Genomic DNA, 20357 nt, shown 5'->3' on the forward strand with positions numbered 1-20357 from the left:
ACAATTTGTATTGTTTCCAAAAGCATGTTACATAGAGGATGCAGAAAGCAGAAGGCTGATGGGATAGGGAAATTAAATACAACTAGAGTAGAATAGATGTGCTACCCCTAACCCTGAGGGGGAAAAAATTTAGTCATAGTCTTTTCACAGTGGAAAATTTTGAAAAGTAGGACATCATACTAAGTCATTGATCTGCTATAGAGTGTTTCCTTTTTAAACCTGTTCTTTTTGCCTGAGAAGAAATGACTCATAATGCATGACATTTGCGAAGGAAGAGAAAGAGTGAATATCATATACAGAAGGAGAGTAGAGAAAAGCTGAGTGGAAAACGTCATTGAAAATTTCCTCCTTGTTATTCACCTGTTCCACAGAGCTTGCTTATAGCTAAGTGCCCTCTGAAGATACAGCTATGCAAGTTAATATCAGCCTTGCAGATTTGTGCCAGCCCCCTAGTTCCAGGATTATGATCCCTTTTTAATGAACAGTTACAATATTATTGGGTTGATATTTTTGTTTATTTGTTTTGTTTGTTTTTTTAATCATTGTACTTATGGTTCAGTCAGCAAACCAGATTTTGTGCCTCAGGTGGTAAATTTCCATGAAGATTTGCATGGCTAAGTTATAAATATCTCATATCACAGTTGATTCTTGATCCATTATTAAGGAGATGCAGAAAACACTTTAATAATATTCTGCAATATTAATAAGTATTGATTCTAAAACATCGAGACTTTATTTTCATTTGTCCTTCCACAGTGAGAAAGATCTTCATCTTTAAAATCACCCAGAATAGAACATTTTGAGTCTCCAGCTAGTGTATAATGAGAAGACACATTGGTGCAGAGGTTCCTAGCTGATGATCTTGTCTGATTGGCCAGTGATCTAACTGACCTAAGTTGTCAATTTTCTCAAATAGTACCCTTAGCATATTGGCAGTAGGAGATAGATTTTAGCCTTCACTTTTGAACTTAGTCATTATAATGTGATTTCAGCATTTGCAGAGGCAGAATGGTTCTTTTTCTCTTCTAGTTAAAGTAGTTGCCTTTGGCTTGTAATAAATAATAGATGCTGAAATTAGTATGCCTTGTATATTTTTCTTTTCTTTTTATTTTAATACAGCAATTTCATCCCTTATATATCAGTGCACCTTATACCAAGATGGCTTCGTACATGAGCAAACAGCATCACTTATGTAAATACAACTTGGGAACTAATATCTGTTGTAGAACCTTAAAAATAACTTTTTTGGTGGTAGCTCTGTGGATTTTTCTCCACCTCTCTCTTGTGACAGGGTCAGGCCAGATGGCTACAAGAGAATGGTCGAAGGTAGATAAATTAGCTCCAGATTAAGCAGGTCCCTTTTCCCTGGGTAGATAACAGGGACTATTTCAGAACACTCAGGAACTTTCTAGAACTAATTAAGGCAGGCAGGCTAATTAGGACATCTATAGCCAATTGGGAAGTTACTAGAATTAATTAAGGCTAATCAGGACACCTGGTATTAAAAGGCTCTCACTCCAGTTAGTGAGGTGTGTGTAAGGAGCTGGAAGTAAGAAGACGTGCTGCTGGAGGACTGAGGAGAACAAGCACTAACAGACATCAGGAGGAATGTCCTGTGGTGAGGACAAAGAAGGCGTTGGGAGGAGGCCATGGGGAAGTAGCCCAGGGAGTTGTAGCTGTCACACAACTGTACTAGGAGGCACTCTAGACAGTTGCAGTCCAGAGGGCCCTGGGCTGTAACCCGGGGTAGAGGGCAGACCTGGGTTCCCCCCAAAACCTCCCAACTCCTGATCAAACACAGGAAGATCTCTGAGGCTAGCAAAATCCACCAATGAGCGCAGGACCCACCAAGGTAGAGGAGGAACTTTATCACATTCTATGAACAATAGCTAGTTACTATCCAGACAGTATACACCCACTAGATTATAAAAAGTTTATGCTAGGTTTTACTTTTGGTCTGGCTTCCTTTTAACCATTGCTTTAGAGCTGTAAAGCCTATATGGCCACATCCTGCCTCCATCCTCAACGAGTTCAGGGCACACAGTATGCAGCAAAGCCAGTAAGATTCTGCTGCATGACGTGAAGCGAGATCCTGGGAGGCTGCATCCAACACACATGACAGAGCTGTGCTCTACAGGGATCATTTTGCCCCATTTTACAAAGGGATTGGGGATGAGTGGAGCTGGGGCTGAAACTACCAGCCATTCCACTCTGTGGAGGGAGAGTGTGAAGCCCAAAAGGCTCAGTCATGGAGTGATCCGCATGTGAGGATTCCTTGCCCCTAAGTCCATGCATAAAATCTAGGATTTGCCCCATAGGGGAACTTATATCGGCATAGCTACGTCTCTTAGGGGTGTGTAAAACAAAATGCTGACCTAGCCCCCGGTGTAGGCAGTGCTAGGTTGACAGAAGAACTTTTTGTCGACCTAGATATCACATCTTGGAGAGGTGGATTACTTACGCCGATGGGAGAATCCTTCCCATCAGCATAGGTCATGTCCATGGTAAAGCGGTAAAATGGCTGCAGCTGTGTCACTGTAGTGTCTGTAAAAAGAATGAGGAGTATTTGTGGTGCCTTAAAGACTAACAAATTTATTTGGGCATAAGTTTTTATGGGCTAAAACGCACTTATCGGATGCATGCAGTGGAAAATACAGTAGGAAGATCTATATACACATGAAAACATAAGTTTTGCCAGACCAGCTATAATGAGACTAATCAATTAAGGTGGGCCATTATCCACAGGAGAAAAAAATAAGTTTGCTTTTAGTGTATTTCTGTTCCCTTAAGTAGAAGAGTAAAAATGGAAGTAGTTCTTAATCCTTTTTCATACAGTAGGGGAAATTATTCCCCTTGGCCATAAACTGCTTTCAGATGGCTTATGTCTGTTCAAACAGGAAATCTAAGACTTTAACTGTGGGTGTGCTGATTCACTGACAGATGCCACACCCAGGCGTACGGTACTAACTCTGTAATATGCCCTTGGTTATGCTTTTATTGCTTGGCTGGCAGTTGGCTACCATGCAAAATTCACAATTGCCCTTAGATTGTCCCCTTGTTGGATGTTGATATAATGAATAATGTGCAGAGTACAAAAATAGGACCCAGAGTACTGGGTTAAAATTTAAAGTTTAAAAAATGGAACCCAGACTTGATTTAATATTCTCTTTTTGCAGGCTTGGAGGGGAAATGAACAGGAGGATTGGGTCCCTCGTACCTATCAGGATTTAGAAGGCCTGCCTTGTATTGTTATCCTGACTGGCAAGGACACCCTAGGAGAAACTTTCCCCAGGTACTGCTTGAACTGTTGTACAGTGGAAGTGTCTGAAAAACAATCAACATGTTTGTAAGAACAAATGTAAAACTTTCAGCTGTTGATTGGAAATAACAATGTTGCTGTTAATGTTGCATGAAAGATACTGTTTTAGAAGACTTTCTTTTTGGTAACGTTTTTCCTTGGTGAAAAGAAAAAGTTGCTTTGTGAAAGATAAAGTACTAGTGGGAGATTCTGCATTGTATCGTGAACTGAACAGCTATACTAAGTATCAAAGAAATAGCTCATGTGCTGAGTGTTTTAAAATAGATTTCCAGTGATTAATGGAATTGCAAATAGACATTGTATAAGCTGTTTCAAATTAATACTGAAAGTGACTCTTTAAAGGCCATAAAATATAAAACATCCTCTTTCTTGGGTTTGTTTTTCTAGGTCATTGAAATACTGTGACCTCCGACTAATTGACTCAAGCTATTTAACTCGCACTGCCTTAGAGCAAGAAGTAGGTCTGGCATGCTGCTATGTCTCAAAGGAGGCAATTCGAGGGTCTATTGTAGCTCTTGACCTGAGTGAAAGAGAGCACGAGAAGGCTAATATTAGTGAGAATGACGCTGATGAACTGTTGATAGACTTGGAGAGACCTCAGAGTAACAGCAGTGCGGTCACTGGAACCTCAGGTCAGCCATTGCGTTTACAGTTGCTCTGGAGCATAATGCTTGACCCACATTTTGTAAGAATTTGAATACAAACATTGAAGCATCAAGTAAAATGTCAGCGATTAGCTGCGTTTGATTTCAGATAAGAAAATAAAGATGTGGTTTGCAACGTCTTACATCCCTGAGTATTTCAAGTCTCATGCCACATTGAAAGTTTCACACCGAAAGGCCCCTCTGTGTTCTCCCAGGCTTTCCCTGACTAGGATGAGGGGAAGGGACTAGTTTGGGAAGTTTAGTTAATGTAGCCTTGTGGGCCAGTTGTTATGATTATTTTAAATATAATTTTAATTGTCACTACACCTTGAGTTTTAGGGGAATCTGAAGATCTTAAACAGCCAAATAAATAAATAAAATGACCAGTGTAAAATATTAGGGACAGCACAGTGTTCAATAACTGTGTGGATATAGCTGTGTGCTACAAAGGATGGACATTTTGCTTGTTCAGAGCATCAGAACATTTAGAGCTGGTCCTGAATATAGGCACAAGGCACAGAGATCCTTCCCTCTTACAGTTTGGATGATGGATACGTGATGCTGTGTGTAAACCCTGCACTGACAGGCAAGGGGCTAGGCAGGCTCTATGCTAAAGTAACCTCACCCCTCTGGCCCTGCCAATCATGCATGGTAGGGAACAAAGCTTTAAAAGGAGGAAGGTGCAATCAGCAAGAGGGAAGCCCTGAGAAGGGAGTGTCTCCTGAAGCAGAAGGAGGAACTCCCATGCCAGAGTTCCCCCTGAGCTCTGTGAGGAGTCCAGAGGTAAGCCCAGTTAGGGAGAAACTGACCTGGCTACCTGTCCATAAAAACTCCAGTAAAGCTGCTACTGAGGCGTCCCTGACCTTTTTGCTTTTTGTTGATCCCAGGAGGGACTTGTTCCGAGTCTGAACTTTTGCCCACTGCAAGGACTAAGAGGCTCAGGCCTGAACTAGGCCAACCCTATGGAGACATCTGAGTGTAGAAAGAGGCCTCAACCCAGCTAGGGGAGGCACTCCAGAGGAACATTTTACAGGGTGAAATTTAGAAACTTTTCCTATGGCAATAATCTCAACCCTTCCTACCCTGTGTCCTCCTTCTACTTCCATGCCCTTCTCCCTCCCTCTACCTATCCGTTTTCCTGCCTTTAGTCAGTTGAGTGGGGCCTTTGCCAACTATTGAGTCTTCCCCACATATGCTAACTTTAAGGCCGACTTGCCTTTTCTAGTCCCAAAATGTGAGCATAGCCCATAGGAGAGAATGTATTCTGGTGTTAAGAAGGCAGTGCTACTGATACCTTTGAATTGGTAGGTGTTTTCCCCTTGGTTATGGTGACGATATATAGGTCCAGATCCCTCAGCTGATGCATAATCCTGTAATTCTATTGACTTAAGTAGAGTTACATGAACTTCAACTGGTCAAGTATTTCTAGGCACCATAGAAATATTTGCAGCGTTAAAGTTGCATCAGACAGCATTCACTCCTTAGTTGTATTTGCTAAGCAGTTTCAATAGGTTTTTTTGTTTGTTTATTTCCTGCTTCACTGCACCAGGTTCAATAGCTGAAAATGGCGTGAGCTCCTCCAGTGCTGCAGACAAATCTCAGAAGCAACCAGCATCCCTTAACTTGCAGAATGTGGCAGTTAGTTCAGTCGATGAAGGTACTTATCCAAGATTCACTGCTGGAGAGACCTTGAAACAAGAATGTGACTCTCTGGGTAACCAGATGGCAAGCAGTACCACTTCTAAATTATCATCTTCCTCTGTAACCCGGACATTCCGGTGGCCCAGCCAGTCTGTCAAGGAGTGCAAGACCCTGCATGCAGCACTGCCACGCATTGTCATCTTGTCTAAAGCTGCCTATTGTCTCCTTGGCTCACAGAAAAGTGGGCACTTGCCTTCCTCATCTTCTCTTCTGCCTCATGCTGATGTGACTTGGCTGAGCTCTTTAAGACCTTTGCTTCCCAAAGACATGAACGGTGAGGAGCAGTCTCTGTACTATAGGCAATGGACCACAGCCAGGCAACACCATGCAGATTACAACAATCAGGGCGAAAATGCAGGCTCTAGGAGTTTTCACCCACGACGGCTGCTTTTGACAGGACCCCCGCAGGTAAGAGCTGTCACCATCTTGGCTAGTCATGTTAGTATAGAATTTTAGGGAAGGTGAAGAAGGCCATAGTTAGGTAAAACTGAGGACACTGTTTTAGTCTTTAAAAGTACAGGTCAAGACACAAGCAGCAGTGGTTCCCAAGACTGCTTTCAGGGCCATGCATTTGGAATTATCCTCTAAAAAATGCTTTCATATTTGCCCACTAGCTGTGGCTGGCGTAAAGCTACCTTAAAAAGATCAAACAGATAAATGGTTAACTGCTATCCCATTGAAGTTGGTGGGATTGCACCAGTGTAAATGAGAGCAGAATTTGTCCCACTGTTGATGGGACATGTTCCTGTTGGCACGTATTCCTGTTTGGCAGTGTCTTAGCAGAATTGACCCAGGACTGGAATAGCAAAACAGAAGGGAAAAACCCAAACATAACTGTCTAAAATGTAATGTGGCTTTAATACTAGATTTTCTGAGGGTTGGTTTTGTTTTGTTTTGTTGCTTCAGGTGGGAAAAACTGGCTCTTACTTGCAGTTCCTTAGGATTCTCTTTCGCATGCTGATCAGATTACTGGAGGTAGATGTGTATGATGAAGAAGAGATTAATACCAGTAAGTACTAAATAGTAGTTCTCAGTACCTCATGTGCAGAAATTCTCTTTAATAAACTAGAATGGAGCTACTATAAGGCGGGTGCATAACTAGTTGGAAAACCATTCCCAGGGAGTAGTTATCAGTTGTTCACAGTCAAGCTAGAAGGGCATATCAAGTGGGGTCTCTCAGGGATCAGTTCTGGGTCAGGTCTGTTCAGTGTCTTCATCAGTGATTTAGATAATGGCATAGAGAGTACACTTATAAAGTTTGTGGATGATACCAAGCTGGGAGGGTTGCAAGTACTTTGGAGGATAGGATTAAAATTCAAAATGATCTGGACAAACTGGAAAAATAGGATTAAATTCAAGGACAAATGCAAAGTACTCCACTTAGGAAGGAACAATCAGCTGCACACATACAAAATGGGAAATGACTGCTTAAGAAGGAGTACTGCAGAAAGGGATCCGAGTGTCATGGGTGGATCACAATATAAATGCGAGTCAACACTGTTGCAAAAAAGCAAACATCGTTCTGGGATGTGTTAGCACAGTGGTCGCCAACGTTTTTATTCACAAGATCACCTTTTGAATTTAAGTGCAACCCAGTATCTACCTCACCCCTTCTCTGAGGCCCTGTCCTGCTCACTCCATCCCCCCTCCCTCTGTTGCTCGCTCCCTCCACCCTCATTCAGTTCCCCGTTTCTGGCCAATGGGAGCTGCAGGGGCAGTGCTTGCAGGCAGGAGCAGTGTGTGGAGACCCCTCCCCGTGTCCCCCGCCCCTCGGGTGGTGCTGGCCACTTCCGGGAGCGATGTGGGGCTGGAGCAGGCAGGGAGCCTGCCTTAACCCCACTGTGCTGCTGGACTTTTAGCAGCTGGAGATGGTGATCTACTGGTTCATGACGACTGTGCTAGCAGGAATGTTGTAAACAAGACACAAGAAGTAATTCTTCTACTCTACTTCATGTTGATTAAGCCTCAACTGAAGTATTGTGTCCAGTTCTGATTGCCACATTTTAGGAAAGATGTGGATCAATTGGAAAAAGTTCAGAGAAGAGCAATAAAAATTATTAACGATCTAGAAAACATGACCTATGAGGAAAGATTGAAAAAATGGTGTTTGTTTAGTTTGGGGAAGAGAAGATTGAGAGGGGACATAAGTTTTCAAGTACATTGGCCAAACCGGACAGTCTCTATGTAAAAGAATAAATGGACACAAATGAGACGTCAAGAATTATAACATTCAAAAACCAGTTGGAGAACGCTTCAGTCTCCCTGGTCACTTGATTACAGACCTAAAAGTCCCAATAATACAACAACAAAAACTTCAAAAACAGACTCCAACGAGAGGCTGCTGAATTGGAATCAATTTGCAGATTGGACACCATTAAATTAGGTTTGAATAAAAACGGGGAGTGGATGGGCCATTACACAAAGTAAAACTATTTCCCCATGCTTATCTTCCTTCCCCCCTCCCCCAGTTGCTTATATCTACTTGTCAAGTGCTGGAAATGGGCCATTTTCATTACCACTACAAACAGTTAGTTATTTTTCTCTCCTGCTGACAACAGCTCACCTTAACTGATCACTCTCCTTATGATGTGTATGGTAACACCCATTGTTTCATGTTCCCTGTGTGTGTGTGTGTGTGTGTGTGTATGTATATCTTCCTTCTGTGTTTTCCACTACATGCATCCGATGAAGTGAGCTGTAGCCTACGAAAGCTTATGCTACAATAAATTTGTTAGTCTCTAAGGTGCCACAAGTACTCCTATTCTTTTTGCGGATATAGACTAATATGGCTACTACTCTGAAACAGAGTTGTGGTTATGAGACATCCCCTTGGGTGTCTCCTGAGATGTGAGCCTTAACCCCAATGTACCAGCACTCAAAAAGTGTAGCTCTTTACTAACCACTCAACAGGGTAGGGTTTGAGTCTGCTCAGAAACTGGTATATCTGAGTTTTAAAAAATTGTAATGCTCAGTAATTTGGAGCTTTTGGGGCATGGTTGTCCCCTGATTACATGAGAAGGAAAGACAGAAGTTGATGACTAAATCAAAGAGAGGCTGGGGAATTGACTATATCTCCTGGACAGATACCACTCTTAATTTTGTTATTCAAAACCTAGATGCCATAGGGATAGGTTCTTTAGAAATTCTGGTGGGTGAAAGGAATGGAAGCCTCGACACTGAGATTCAGACCTGCTTAGTTTCCAAAGAATTTTCATTTTTTTAAAATGGCTTAGTCTGAGTTAATATTTTAGTTTTGGTTTGTATGTTTGACATAGAGACTTCTTTTGCACAGAATCCCTGTTCAATTGCACAAATATACAAACATCAAAGAAACACATGTCACATACTCTCTTCCACTGCTTACACAAAATGTATTCCAGATTCTACAGAAAGTTGTGAGATCACCCACTCTAGCAATGACCACTGGCCTGACATTGAGATCTTCAGTAAAATAACTTTTGACCTGAGTGTGCATGATACCAAGTACGGTTCTATGAGTCCAGTGTACACAGAACAACTGTCAAGAGTAAAACAAGGTCAGTAAAAGTTCTTTCCATTTTCCTGCTTTGAACGATAGACTTTACGTTGGTTTGTCTAGACATAATGCTCAGGAAAGGCCTAACCTACAAAACACTATAGATGTGCTCAGTTTTTCTCTAAAGTGGTTACAGAATTACATTCTGTCTGCATGTTTGTTGGCTGACTTAAAATTCACGTCATTTATCTTCTTTGTACACAGAAGCAAACAAAGAAACCAAAGTTGAGGAGCCCAGAAAGAGAGAGACAGTGTCCATGATGTTGACCAAATATTCAGCTTATAATACATTTCACCATTGTGAGCAGTGCCATCAGTACATGGATATTAATCCTGCAGCACAGGTTGGTGTTTGTGATGGGACTAGCTGCACCTTTAACCCCTCTGTGGTCTTTCAGAGTGCAGCCCCACAGGTATTGAGGCTTGAGTCTTAACATTCCCTAGGATAGAATCATACGATTCTCCTGCTTTCAGGCCAGGCCCTGGGCTTACAGCCCCTTGTGGATCAACTGAAGTTATTCAGCAGATGCATCTGGGCTTGGCACTTACAGTTCTTCCCTTTGGGAGTTTGTGAATACCATAGTGACCAGACAGCCTTTTCAAAACAAAATATTGTTTAATCATAACAGTAGGAATAAAGCATGAGAATGGAAAAAACATTATTAATACAACAAAAGGTCTGCATGCATGTTTAACTTACCTAAGCCATGACACCTGCTGTGTGCCTGCAGTCAAAACAGCTGTATGCTCAGTCAGGTATTTGCTTATGCAAATAATATTCATGCACCTAAATACCAGTTTTTGCATGCCTGAATTGCACCTATAGTTGTGATAATGGCACACAGAAAACTAGGCACACAATAAAGACAAGTCATTCAGCTGGCCTCACTTTGGCCCTGATTTGGCAAAGCACTTAAGTATGTGCTTAAACTGCATGCACATGATTAAGCATGGGTTAAGTCCCATGGACTTCAGAGACACTTAAGCCCATACTTAAACTTGAATAAATGTTCAAGTACTTTGCTGAATGAAAGGTGAGAGAAAGTGAAACACTTATGAAAAATTTAAAATGAAGAATGAAAAGGATATTAACTCATGCTGATGATCACCATTTTATTGTAACAGTTCTGACTAACAATATAAGGAATGAGTTAAAGCCATCAGTTGCTAAACAGGGAAGCATAATTTAAAATGGAAGAAGGTCACCAAGCTTTTTCTGCAGAAAGTGCTTTTAGGTTTAGTCCTTTGCTTTTCAGAAAACTTGTAGGCAGACTGATGTAGTTCAGAATTTCTAGTTGATTAAGGTAGGAAAGGCTCCATTGACTGCACCCTGACTAGCTTGGACTACGTGGATATATTGTGTATAAATTATAATGTGTTCTGTTGGGGTGTTTACAGTACTGAGCTGTTGTGATTTTCTGAAGTGTCATCATATTGTGAAACTCGCAGTAATATAAAGGTAATCTATTTTACATACCTGTGTAATGTGAGTCCCAGAGATTTTCTGAAAGCTTGGCCTTTTACATACTTCGTGATAGAAACATGTTTCTGTAGGTTGTATATTTATAAGAAGTGTGTATAGGCCTGTGGCATTCACTCTCTCTCCCATATATGTACGTGTATGTATTTTTAGTATCCTGGGCAGACTTTGATAGGGTAGGTTGTTTCCTTACTCATTTTCTAGTGCTCTGTGTACATTTGTGAGTAATTTCTAACACTGACTTCAGCAGACGCACAACTGGGCCACAGGAAGGTGATTATATTATTAGACTGACAAGCTGCATACCTAATTAATTCTATTGGATGAGGGTAAAATGTGACTATAACAAAGACATCTTCACTTGCCAAAGGAAAATATATTTGCCGTTCCTTTCCAGCTGCTTCCATCATTTCAAAATGCAACTGAAATTGCCGTGCCACATGTTTGTGTAGATGCGTGGCCTCTTTATCTGTTTAGTGTGTTGACTGTTTTCTCCTGCAATTCCCTTGAATACAGATGACTGACTCCACCCTGCATGCATTTACGTTCTCCTCCTCAATGTTAGGAGAAGAGGTTCAGCTTCATTTTATAATCCCCAAGTCCAAGGAGAGCCACTTTGTCTTCAGCAAGCAGGGAAAGCACCTGGAAAGCATGCGTCTCCCTCTTGTGTCGGACAAGGTGGGTGTATGCCTCTTGCATCCTCTTTCTGGCTGCCTACCGTAAATCTAGTGGCTTGTTTGAAAAAAAATCCATATTTGTCTGATGTCTTCTCATGACCTTTGTGTTGGACTCTCCTGAGACTCTGAGCTTCTTGGGACAAGGACCATCCCTTCTTGACTAACTTAAAAGCAACTAGCATGTTGTAGGTGCTACAATAAATAATAATAATAATAAATATCTTTTACTTGGGCTGTTGTGTTCTTTCTGATGGAAAGAGTCAATCAGGACCAACTGGCTAACATGCTAGTCTTTCTGGAGTTTAACTATTTCCTGTTTGATCTTTCAGCAGAATTTGAATGTGGTAAAGAGTCCTATCTTCACTCCTTCAAGTGGCCGCCATGAGCATGGCCTCTTGAACCTTTATCATGCTATGGAAGGCATCAGTCACCTTCACCTGCTAGTGGTCAAGGAGTATGAAATGCCACTGTACCGTAAATACTGGCCCAACCACATCATGCTGGTCCTGCCAGGCATGTTCAACAATGCTGGAGTCGGTAAGAGGCACTAAGAATGTGTTATGTTGAAAGCAGGGTTTCTCCACCATCTGCCTCTCCTGGTCATGAGCACATAAAACATGTGATAACTACTGCAGTTGTATGCATGTGATTGTTTAGAAAGGGATATTAGTGAAGTATTTAATATCTTTCAACTCCCTTTAATGTGATAATTGTTTAATTCTTTTGGACACAGTTAATCTAGCTATCTGCTTCCGCTCTTCATTTCTTCTCTCTCCAATCACACTCTTCTCTGTTCTCCTCTCTCTGTTTGCTCCTTGCACTTGCTTCTGTGCTCCCTAGTCCCTTTCTCAATCTCTGTCTTTATATTTTTTCCTGTGGCCTGTTTTTCTCTTTGCCCCTGCATGTTTTCCTGCTGCTGAGTCATCTTCCCTCCATACTCCACAGAACCATCTGTCCAGTTGTCTTCTCAATGGTCATTCTTGAGCTGCTGGCAGGTTCTGTTCCACCAGTGATTCAGTTTCCTGTTGATCAACAGCTTTTGAAAAGATTACAGTTTGAGAACTGCTGTTTTGTAGGCAAATTGCATTTATTTTTCTCAGCACTGCAGCCACTTTACAAGTGATGTCACTATTTAATAAGATGAAACTGCAGCTGTAGGTTCAGGAAGGCAATTGTAGTTGAACTTTGGGTCCAGTCCCTATTAAAGGTTAAACTCTTCCCACAAGGGATTGAGTTTCCTCAACTCTCACGAGGTGAAGTCCATAGGTGGCATGTATAAGAGGCTGGAGGAGGCAACCCAGAAAAAGGCTGGTCATGCAGGTGGGAAAATTCCATGGATGCGATGTGGGTCACCTCCCTTTAGAGGCCTGCTGGCCCTCTGCCTTTGGAGCACTGGAAATAAAGCTCTCTAGAAGTGGAGGAGCCACAGATGCCCGGACCATGGGCTCCGCTCCTGTTCTGTCTCTTGCCCTGAGGCCCACCATGGAGAGGAGCGGTTGCTGGAGGGGCCTTGGAGGAAGAGGCACAGAGGAGTGCACTGGGTGGGGGGAGCTTGGAGGAAGAAGCAGAGAGGAGCAAGCAGTGGGGGGGGCTGAACAGGGGGCTGGAAGAGGTGGCATGAGGGTGAGCCTCAGGAGAAGAGGTAGAGTGGGGGCAGGGCTAGTGGTGGAGTGGTCTGGTCTCCAGTGGCACCCCCCACATCACTTCTAGGGAGCTTCCGGTGCTCGTGTGTAAGCCTCCCCAAACTGAAGACTCGCGCTGCCTGCGGTCAAGCCACTGTCCTCTCTTGATTCAAAGTACTCTTAAAATGCCCCATTTTTCTTGATGTCCACATGTGTAATAAAAATAGAAAAATCAACTACACTATATCATCCTCTCTGGTTTTCCAGTGTGTTCTACCTTCTCTGTATCTGTCTTTTACATACTCCCTATCCCGAAGAGCGTATAGTCTTTCTTTTTGTAGATTGTGCAGTGCCAAACACTTATTGGTACTAATAAATAATATTTGAAGATGCCACTTACGCCTCCTGGGTGGGCCTGGATTGGCAAGTACATTTGAAAATGTACACGTGGTAAGACATATTTCTTACCTTGTAATTTTCAAGGTGCTGTGCTGTATAATATTGGTGGCTTTCTTTTTTAATATTATATCTTGTTTGTGTGAAAACAAGCTGCAGTAAAGTTCTCATTAGTGTCCTACAGAAGTTGTTCTGTGCCATGTATTCTCGCAGGTGCTGCCAGATTCCTTATTAAGGAACTTTCGTACCACAATCTAGAACTAGAGAGAAACCGCTTGGAAGAACTAGGAGTCAAACGTCAGTGTGTCTGGCCGTTCATTGTTGTCATGGATGACTCTTGTGTCTTATGGAACATTCACAGTGTCCAAGAACAGTCCAGGTAAATTAGCTTTTCACAAACAATGGAACAGTCAGAGGGGTCCCAGCCAAAGCCACAGCCCACTCAAACTTTTGCAATATTCTAATCTGGATGCACACTTTGCAGCTAGAGTCCATCTCTAGCAGTTGATGATAACTAAAAAATTGGCTACTTAAAATAGTCAGAGCAGAATCTCAAAATTATACTCTGCTTATCACTTAGGATATGTCTACATTGCAATCAGATATGTGACTGCAGCACATGTAGACATACCCGAATTAGTTTTGGTCTAGTTAGCTCAGATAACAATAGCAGTGAAGCCACAGCAGCACAAACTGTGCAAGCCCGCCCTGGCATGTGCTCAAGCAGCTAATCCAGACTGCGACAGCTTCGCTGCAATTGTTGTTTGAGCTAAGTAGGTTAAAGTTAGCTCACGGATGTCTACAGATGCTGCAGTCACACCTGATTGCAGTGTAGACATACCTTAGTCATGATGATTCAAAGCTGTTATTATTTTGTGTATGACATTACGGATAGCTTCAAAATTAACAATTGTATGTCATTTTGAAGACATTTTATCTCCAATTATCTCATCTCAATCAGTGTTTTTTGTCCATCAGCTAGTGTTGTGATTGACTCGATCACTTTCTCTGCTCTCTTGTAAAACTGATCAGTTTTTGACATAGAGTTTACCCAAACCTTTCTACCAGTTGACTTGCCAGTGGGAAAGAACATTTTGGTGGTTTATTTTTATCAGCTTGATTATTCTGAGGTGTTTGGGTTTTTTTGTTCCCCAGTTTAAATTCTTTATTTTGGGATTCTTAATTTTCTGGAAGACATTTTGCCGTGCCACTCAATTCTTTTTACCTTCTCCCACGCTGCACCTTATTTAGGAGATGCCTTTCCTGAATTGATTCTTAAGGCTACTTCCTTCTGCCTCTCCATATATATCACCACTAATACCCACCACTCCTGGAAAGTCTGTATGCTTATGATGACTGGATTGAGGGGTAGAGATGGGGGTGGCACTTAATTAGCTATTTATAATAATGTAAATGTTCCATGTGTGTGCACGAATATACAATTATGTATTTGTACAGCACCTAACAAAAACGATCCTGATCTAAACATTACACAGTAATGTAGCAGAGATCTAAAACGCATATGTGATACATTATTACATTTCATAGCCCGTCCATGGAGCCAGGGAGTACCAATAAGAATGTGTCTTTGAAGAGTGTTCTACAGCACATTGAAGCCACACCAAAAATTGTTCATTATGCAATACTGGGTATTCAGAAATGGAACAGCAAGTTGAATTCCAAGGGACCAAAACCTCCATTCTCCAGGTGCCATGTGCATGACTTCATACTGCTCAACATAGACCTGACCCAGAACGTGCAATATGATTTAAACAGGTATGCAAAAATGATTTAACAAATACAGTAAAAAAATCTCACTGCCAGCTAATAGTCATGTTTCATAGCCATAGTAAAAACAGAGAATGGTACTTTCATGGCTATGAGGTCATAGCCACAAAATACTACTTTTAAAAACCACAGAATGATGTGTGCAGCATTGTAATAAGACTGCAGTATCCAAATTAAAGTCAACTGTATGATTGGTTGAGTTGCTTCTGATGTCACATTTCTGTTGCATCAAAACGAGCTGTTCAAAGTGAGAATGAGGTCCCCCCCAGCAAAAAAAAACAGGAAATGCATACAAAAAATAAGCATGCAGAGGGAACAAATAGATGTTTTGTCTATGATTTTAACAAAAACCAGTTGTATGTGATTTCAAGAAATAAACCATAAAAATCTAAAAATACAGATTATGAGTAAGTGTTGTGTTGCCATCACAAAACATCCGTGCACAAATCTACTATACATTGTGAAAAGTGGTCACCCAGAAAGAGAGTCTGTATTAAAAGAACTCCTGCAATACCACACCCAATATGCACACACATTACAGTGCAATAGCTTTGCAGCTGTGGGTTACTATGATGTTATCAGAACTGCTTGATATGTTTCTTTTAGCCTCTTATCTCCCAGTTCTCTGTGTATTATCAGTGCCTATTCATGAATGGTAAAAGCCCCATTGACTGCGGGGTTAGGAAGAAGGGAAGTGCTGGTCACTATGGTATTAGAAAACTTCACAGTCTTTCACTAGATCACATAATTCCATTGTATAACTTTCATCATGGGACATTTCCTCTAGCGTTATACCTCTAGGGGGGATTTTAGCTTTCTAATTCCCAACTCTCCCTGGAGTGCTGAGTGAAAAAATGTCCTGCAATGAAACATGCCTAACAAATTACAGCATGACACAGTTCATGTATAACATGACAGGCCCCTGTATTTCATAGCTGTGTTCTGCTTGCTGTAACAGCAAGGGAATATACTTTAAACTAGGTTCGACGGGGACAGGTGAGCAAAGCCCACAGGTAAGTGGGGAACAAGACCTGGGAGATGGGTTGGAAACAGGAGGGAGCACGGGCTATAATGGCAGAGGAAGGAGGGTCAGGGCAAAGCTGGGAGGCAAGATCAAACCAGTATCTTAGATGCCTATATACAAATGCAAGAAGTATGGGTAATAAGCAGGAAGAACTGGAAGTGCTAATAAATAAATACAACTATGACATTATTGGCATTACTGAAACTTGGTGGGATAATACACACAACTGGAATGTTGGTGTGGATGGGTATAGTTTGCTCAGGAAGGATAGACAGGGGAAAAAGGGAGGAGGTGTTGCCGTATATATTAAAAATGTACACACTTGGACTGAGGTGGAGATGGACATAGGAGACGGAAGTGTGGAGAGTCTCTGGGTTAGGCTAAAAGGGGTAAAAAACAGGGGTGATGTCGTGCTGGGAGTCTACTACAGGCCACCTAATCAGGTGAAAGAGGTGGATGAGGCTTTTTTCAAACAACTAACAAAATCATCCAAAGCCCAAGCTTTGGTGGTGATGGGGGACTTCAACTATCCAGATATATGTTGGGAAAATAACACCGCGGGGCACAGACTATCTAATAAGTTCCTGGACTGCATTGCAGACAACTTTTTATTTCAGAAAGTTAAAAAGCTACTAGGGGGGAAGCTGTTCTAGACTTGATTTTAACAAATAGGGAGGAACTTGTTGAGAATTTGAAAGTAGAAGGAAGCTTGGGTGAAAGTGCTCCCTTGCCTTTATTTCCCACTTTCCATCAGTGTTTGGAATTAAAAACCTATAGCAAATTCACTTTCTCCGGTATTTGCCATTTCTCTCCCTTTCTTTCCTCTCACCAGAAGGCATCAATTCCATTCTACAGCTCTCCCTAAGAGCTTTGTCACAAGTTCCCATCAAGATTTGAAGCAGAATCCAACTCCCTCTGCTAAATAAGACTAGGTTTTATATTTCCTTCACTTTGAGATACCCCAGCCTGTGTCCCACTGATCCTAAGGTGGCCTGTCCTGGTCTCTCCCTCCATCAGCAATACAAACTGTCTCTCTATGTGATGACCAAGTTCTAGCTTGCATGGTTCATGGTATGGATGCCAGAGCAACTGACTTCAGTTCTCTCATTTGTATTACTTATGGTGCAAGAATTTTATACTTTTAATTTTAAATGAATTTTATTTATAAATGAGGCTCTTCACCCAGTGGCAGGGACGAACTTGTAGTAGTAGAATGTCTTATTTATTAATTCCAGTGTGGTCTCTTATGATTAGTACCTGTACTGGTATGTGCATAAAGCAGCAAAACACAAAAGCAATTCACCTGGATAATATGTCTTATAGAAGGGGTCCATTCTGAAATAGAGACAGATCGATACTCTAGGTGAACAATATCTAGCCAAAAGTAAAGAAGTGTTTGAAGTCAGTAAATGGGGAGAGAGGAGGAAGACTATCTGAACTACATACTTCAAAAAATAAGACTTACTTTTCTCCTTATTAAAGTCAGTCTGCAAGGGTCTGTTAGCAATGAAATGTTAAGTGTCTGTAGAAGATTTGTATAAGAGTCATATTGTTTTTTTCTAGCAAAGTAATTGTTGAGATAGTTGGTGCCTAGAGTGTATTTAACAGTATATGGAATACATCACAGACCATTTATACAAAGAATACCATTTATAATGTATTGCAAGGACTATAATGGAATTGGATACCTTTTGCAGATGCACAATCAGTTTAGTGAATCTGTGTTTAATATCTAGGTACTTCTGTGAAGATGTAGATTTTAACCTGAGAACAAACAGCAGTGGCCTTCTCATCTGCCGCTTTAACAACTTCAGTCTCATGAAGAAACACATCCAAGTTGGGGGGCAAAAGGACTTTGCCATTAAGCCAAAAATCATGGTGAGTTTTGCATGTTTGAAAAAGAGCTACGTGCAGGAGACAAAACTGGTGCTTTGCCATTGTTTCCATGAAGGTCAAAATTTGGATGTTTACTCAGCGTGTCAGAGAGAGTCTGTTCTGTGTTTGTACAGCATCTAGCGCTAGGGAGGGACCTGCTATGTTCTATCTCCATGCAAGTAGTAATAAATATTCATAATTTTTCCATCACTAGCAGTAATCCTGGGAGTCTATCACAACTCCTCCATTAGAATGGAGACACCAAGAACAAACTGGGATTTGCAAGCTGATGAAATAATTTCTAATTAATTCAGGGATTTCTTTGGCTGAGTAAGGCTTGAATTAGGAACTCTCAAATCTAAAGTCTAATCAGAAGCGAATATGTTTGTCTAAACTCAAGTTTAAAGGTTTTCTAAATTCAGGTGGAATATGTAACCCTTCTGCCCCTCTAAGTTGGCAGCAACAAGGGCCGGGTTCAGTATCCAGGGGTTCCATTTCAATAACACAATGCAAAACCAGCTCGAGCCCCCACCCAGTGACCTGGGACAATTACATACCACCCCCCCGGGCGCATCTAGGAGGCAATACTTCCCCACTCGCAAGCACGGACTCTGAGTATAGCAAAATCCTTTTAATAAAGGAGGGAAACAGTGCGGCATCATGTTGGAGAAACACCACAAATAGGATTATAACACAAACCATTAGCAAAAACCCACCTCCAAGTATGTTTGGCAGTGTCCTTTCTCTCTTAGGGTCTTAAGTCCAATCACCCCAAAGTCCAACAACCCAAAAGTCTCTGGTCAGTGCCACCCTGGAGTTCAAAAGTTTGTCTGCAGAATTTTACCCCCCCAGCCTGGGTGAAAATGGGGGGGGAGGCGCACACACACACAGGGTCTTAAGGGGCACCTTACGTGGGCCAGGGCCAACTGCTTTGCCTCTCCGTGGAGTTCTGCTGCAGCCTTCACCATGACCAGTTCCACTACACTGGCTTTGCTGCTCCTCCCGCCGACCTGTGAGCCACTCCAGCCTTCCCCGCAAACCATTCCACTCCGCTCACTGTTCCATGGGCTGCTCCAGCATGCTGCAAACTGCTCTGCTCTGCCAGCCGCTTAGCGATAGATCTTCAGGCTCCCCCACTAGTTAACACAGCACTCAGTGATCTCAGCTCAGCACGCTTAGCTCTTTTAGTGATTTCAGCTCTTAGTAGGGGAGCCCTGGTGCTGGTGCACCATTGACCCAACGTGAATTCAGCTCAGCAGCCTCTAGATGGACTCCTAATGGAATCAAAATTAGCTCTGCTCTTCAACAGTGGAGAGAGGAGGATGTGCAGTTGGTGTTCCAGGCCCTCAAAAGGGGCCCATACCATCAGGTACACACACCAGTCCCCAACCTCTCTCATTTCAATGGGTTTTGGCACCCATGTCCCTTGTCTAGCAAGTGCTATTTAATTGATATTGAGACATCTCTGTGATGAACCAGTCTCATAGTTCCTCATTCACATAATCAGGGTGACAACACTTCATTCCTCCTGCCCCAATAACAAAGAAATTGGAGATCCCAGAGCTGTCAAAATAACCATCCCAGGCTGCCGTGGGCTATGCTAGATGGGGTGGGTGTGCCAATGCAAATACCTAAAATTCCTTTCCACACTCCCCATAATTCACCACCAGATGCCAGAGTAGAGCTCATCCTGACTCTGCTTACAAATAGATAAATATATTGAGTTTCGTTCCAGTCTCTAGTCATTTGTGGTGATCTTCAATCATTGCTGTTGTTGATAAGAAGAAACATTTTACACAGGCTTTGAAATTTCAAAATACTCTGGAAATCCACCTGCAAACTCTGGCTATTGCAGAATGTGCTGCTTGCTACTAAATGGTGGTTCATGCACTGTTCGTTTTACCTGTGCTCAATAAACTGTGTCAGCTTTCAGATGAGGTGTAATTCAAGGTGTTGGTTTTACTCTAGAAATCCTATCTTGGTCTGGTTTCCTGGCTCCTTTTAACTTTCTCTTTGCTACTGTTCATACCTAGTCCTGTAGTTCAGATCAGATGGGAGGACACTGGAGCTAACACCCCCCGGATCTGAATGCTTAGGGGATAGTGGCTAATTATTCTCTGTGCATCCAACAGATTGGAACTAGTTGACTAATTTTACTGTGTGCCATTCTGTATATAATGAGCCTTTTTGCCTAATGGGCCATAAGGGGAGAGGTGAATCTCTGAGATTGTATGGGTGGTGTAGGGGGTTGAGGGGCATTATAATAAATAGAGTTGCTTTTGAATTTAAATTATTT

General features: G+C 42.0%; 1 protein-coding gene across 5 annotated transcripts in view; it reads left to right on the forward strand.

Annotated features, from left to right (window-relative positions):
• The window catches only part of GREB1L (GREB1 like retinoic acid receptor coactivator), a 219940-nt gene that overhangs the window by 182134 nt on the left and 17449 nt on the right, over nt 1-20357 (forward strand). For 4 of the 5 annotated variants that reach the window (XM_050939187.1, XM_050939191.1, XM_050939190.1 and 1 more), the window contains 11 exons: nt 3177-3292; nt 3707-3951; nt 5513-6072; nt 6571-6673; nt 9045-9200; nt 9404-9543; nt 11196-11357; nt 11686-11893; nt 13588-13753; nt 14923-15150; nt 17923-18064. In XM_050939187.1, coding sequence (XP_050795144.1) covers nt 3177-3292; nt 3707-3951; nt 5513-6072; nt 6571-6673; nt 9045-9200; nt 9404-9543; nt 11196-11357; nt 11686-11893; nt 13588-13753; nt 14923-15150; nt 17923-18064 — 2226 coding nt within the window. The remainder of the gene's footprint in view (nt 1-3176; nt 3293-3706; nt 3952-5512; nt 6073-6570; nt 6674-9044; nt 9201-9403; nt 9544-11195; nt 11358-11685; nt 11894-13587; nt 13754-14922; nt 15151-17922; nt 18065-20357) is intronic. The other variant, XM_050939189.1, reaches the window with a different exon arrangement.

Source organism: Gopherus flavomarginatus, chromosome 2 (genome assembly GCF_025201925.1).
Source record: "Gopherus flavomarginatus isolate rGopFla2 chromosome 2, rGopFla2.mat.asm, whole genome shotgun sequence".
NCBI classification, from domain to species: Eukaryota; Metazoa; Chordata; order Testudines; family Testudinidae; genus Gopherus; species Gopherus flavomarginatus.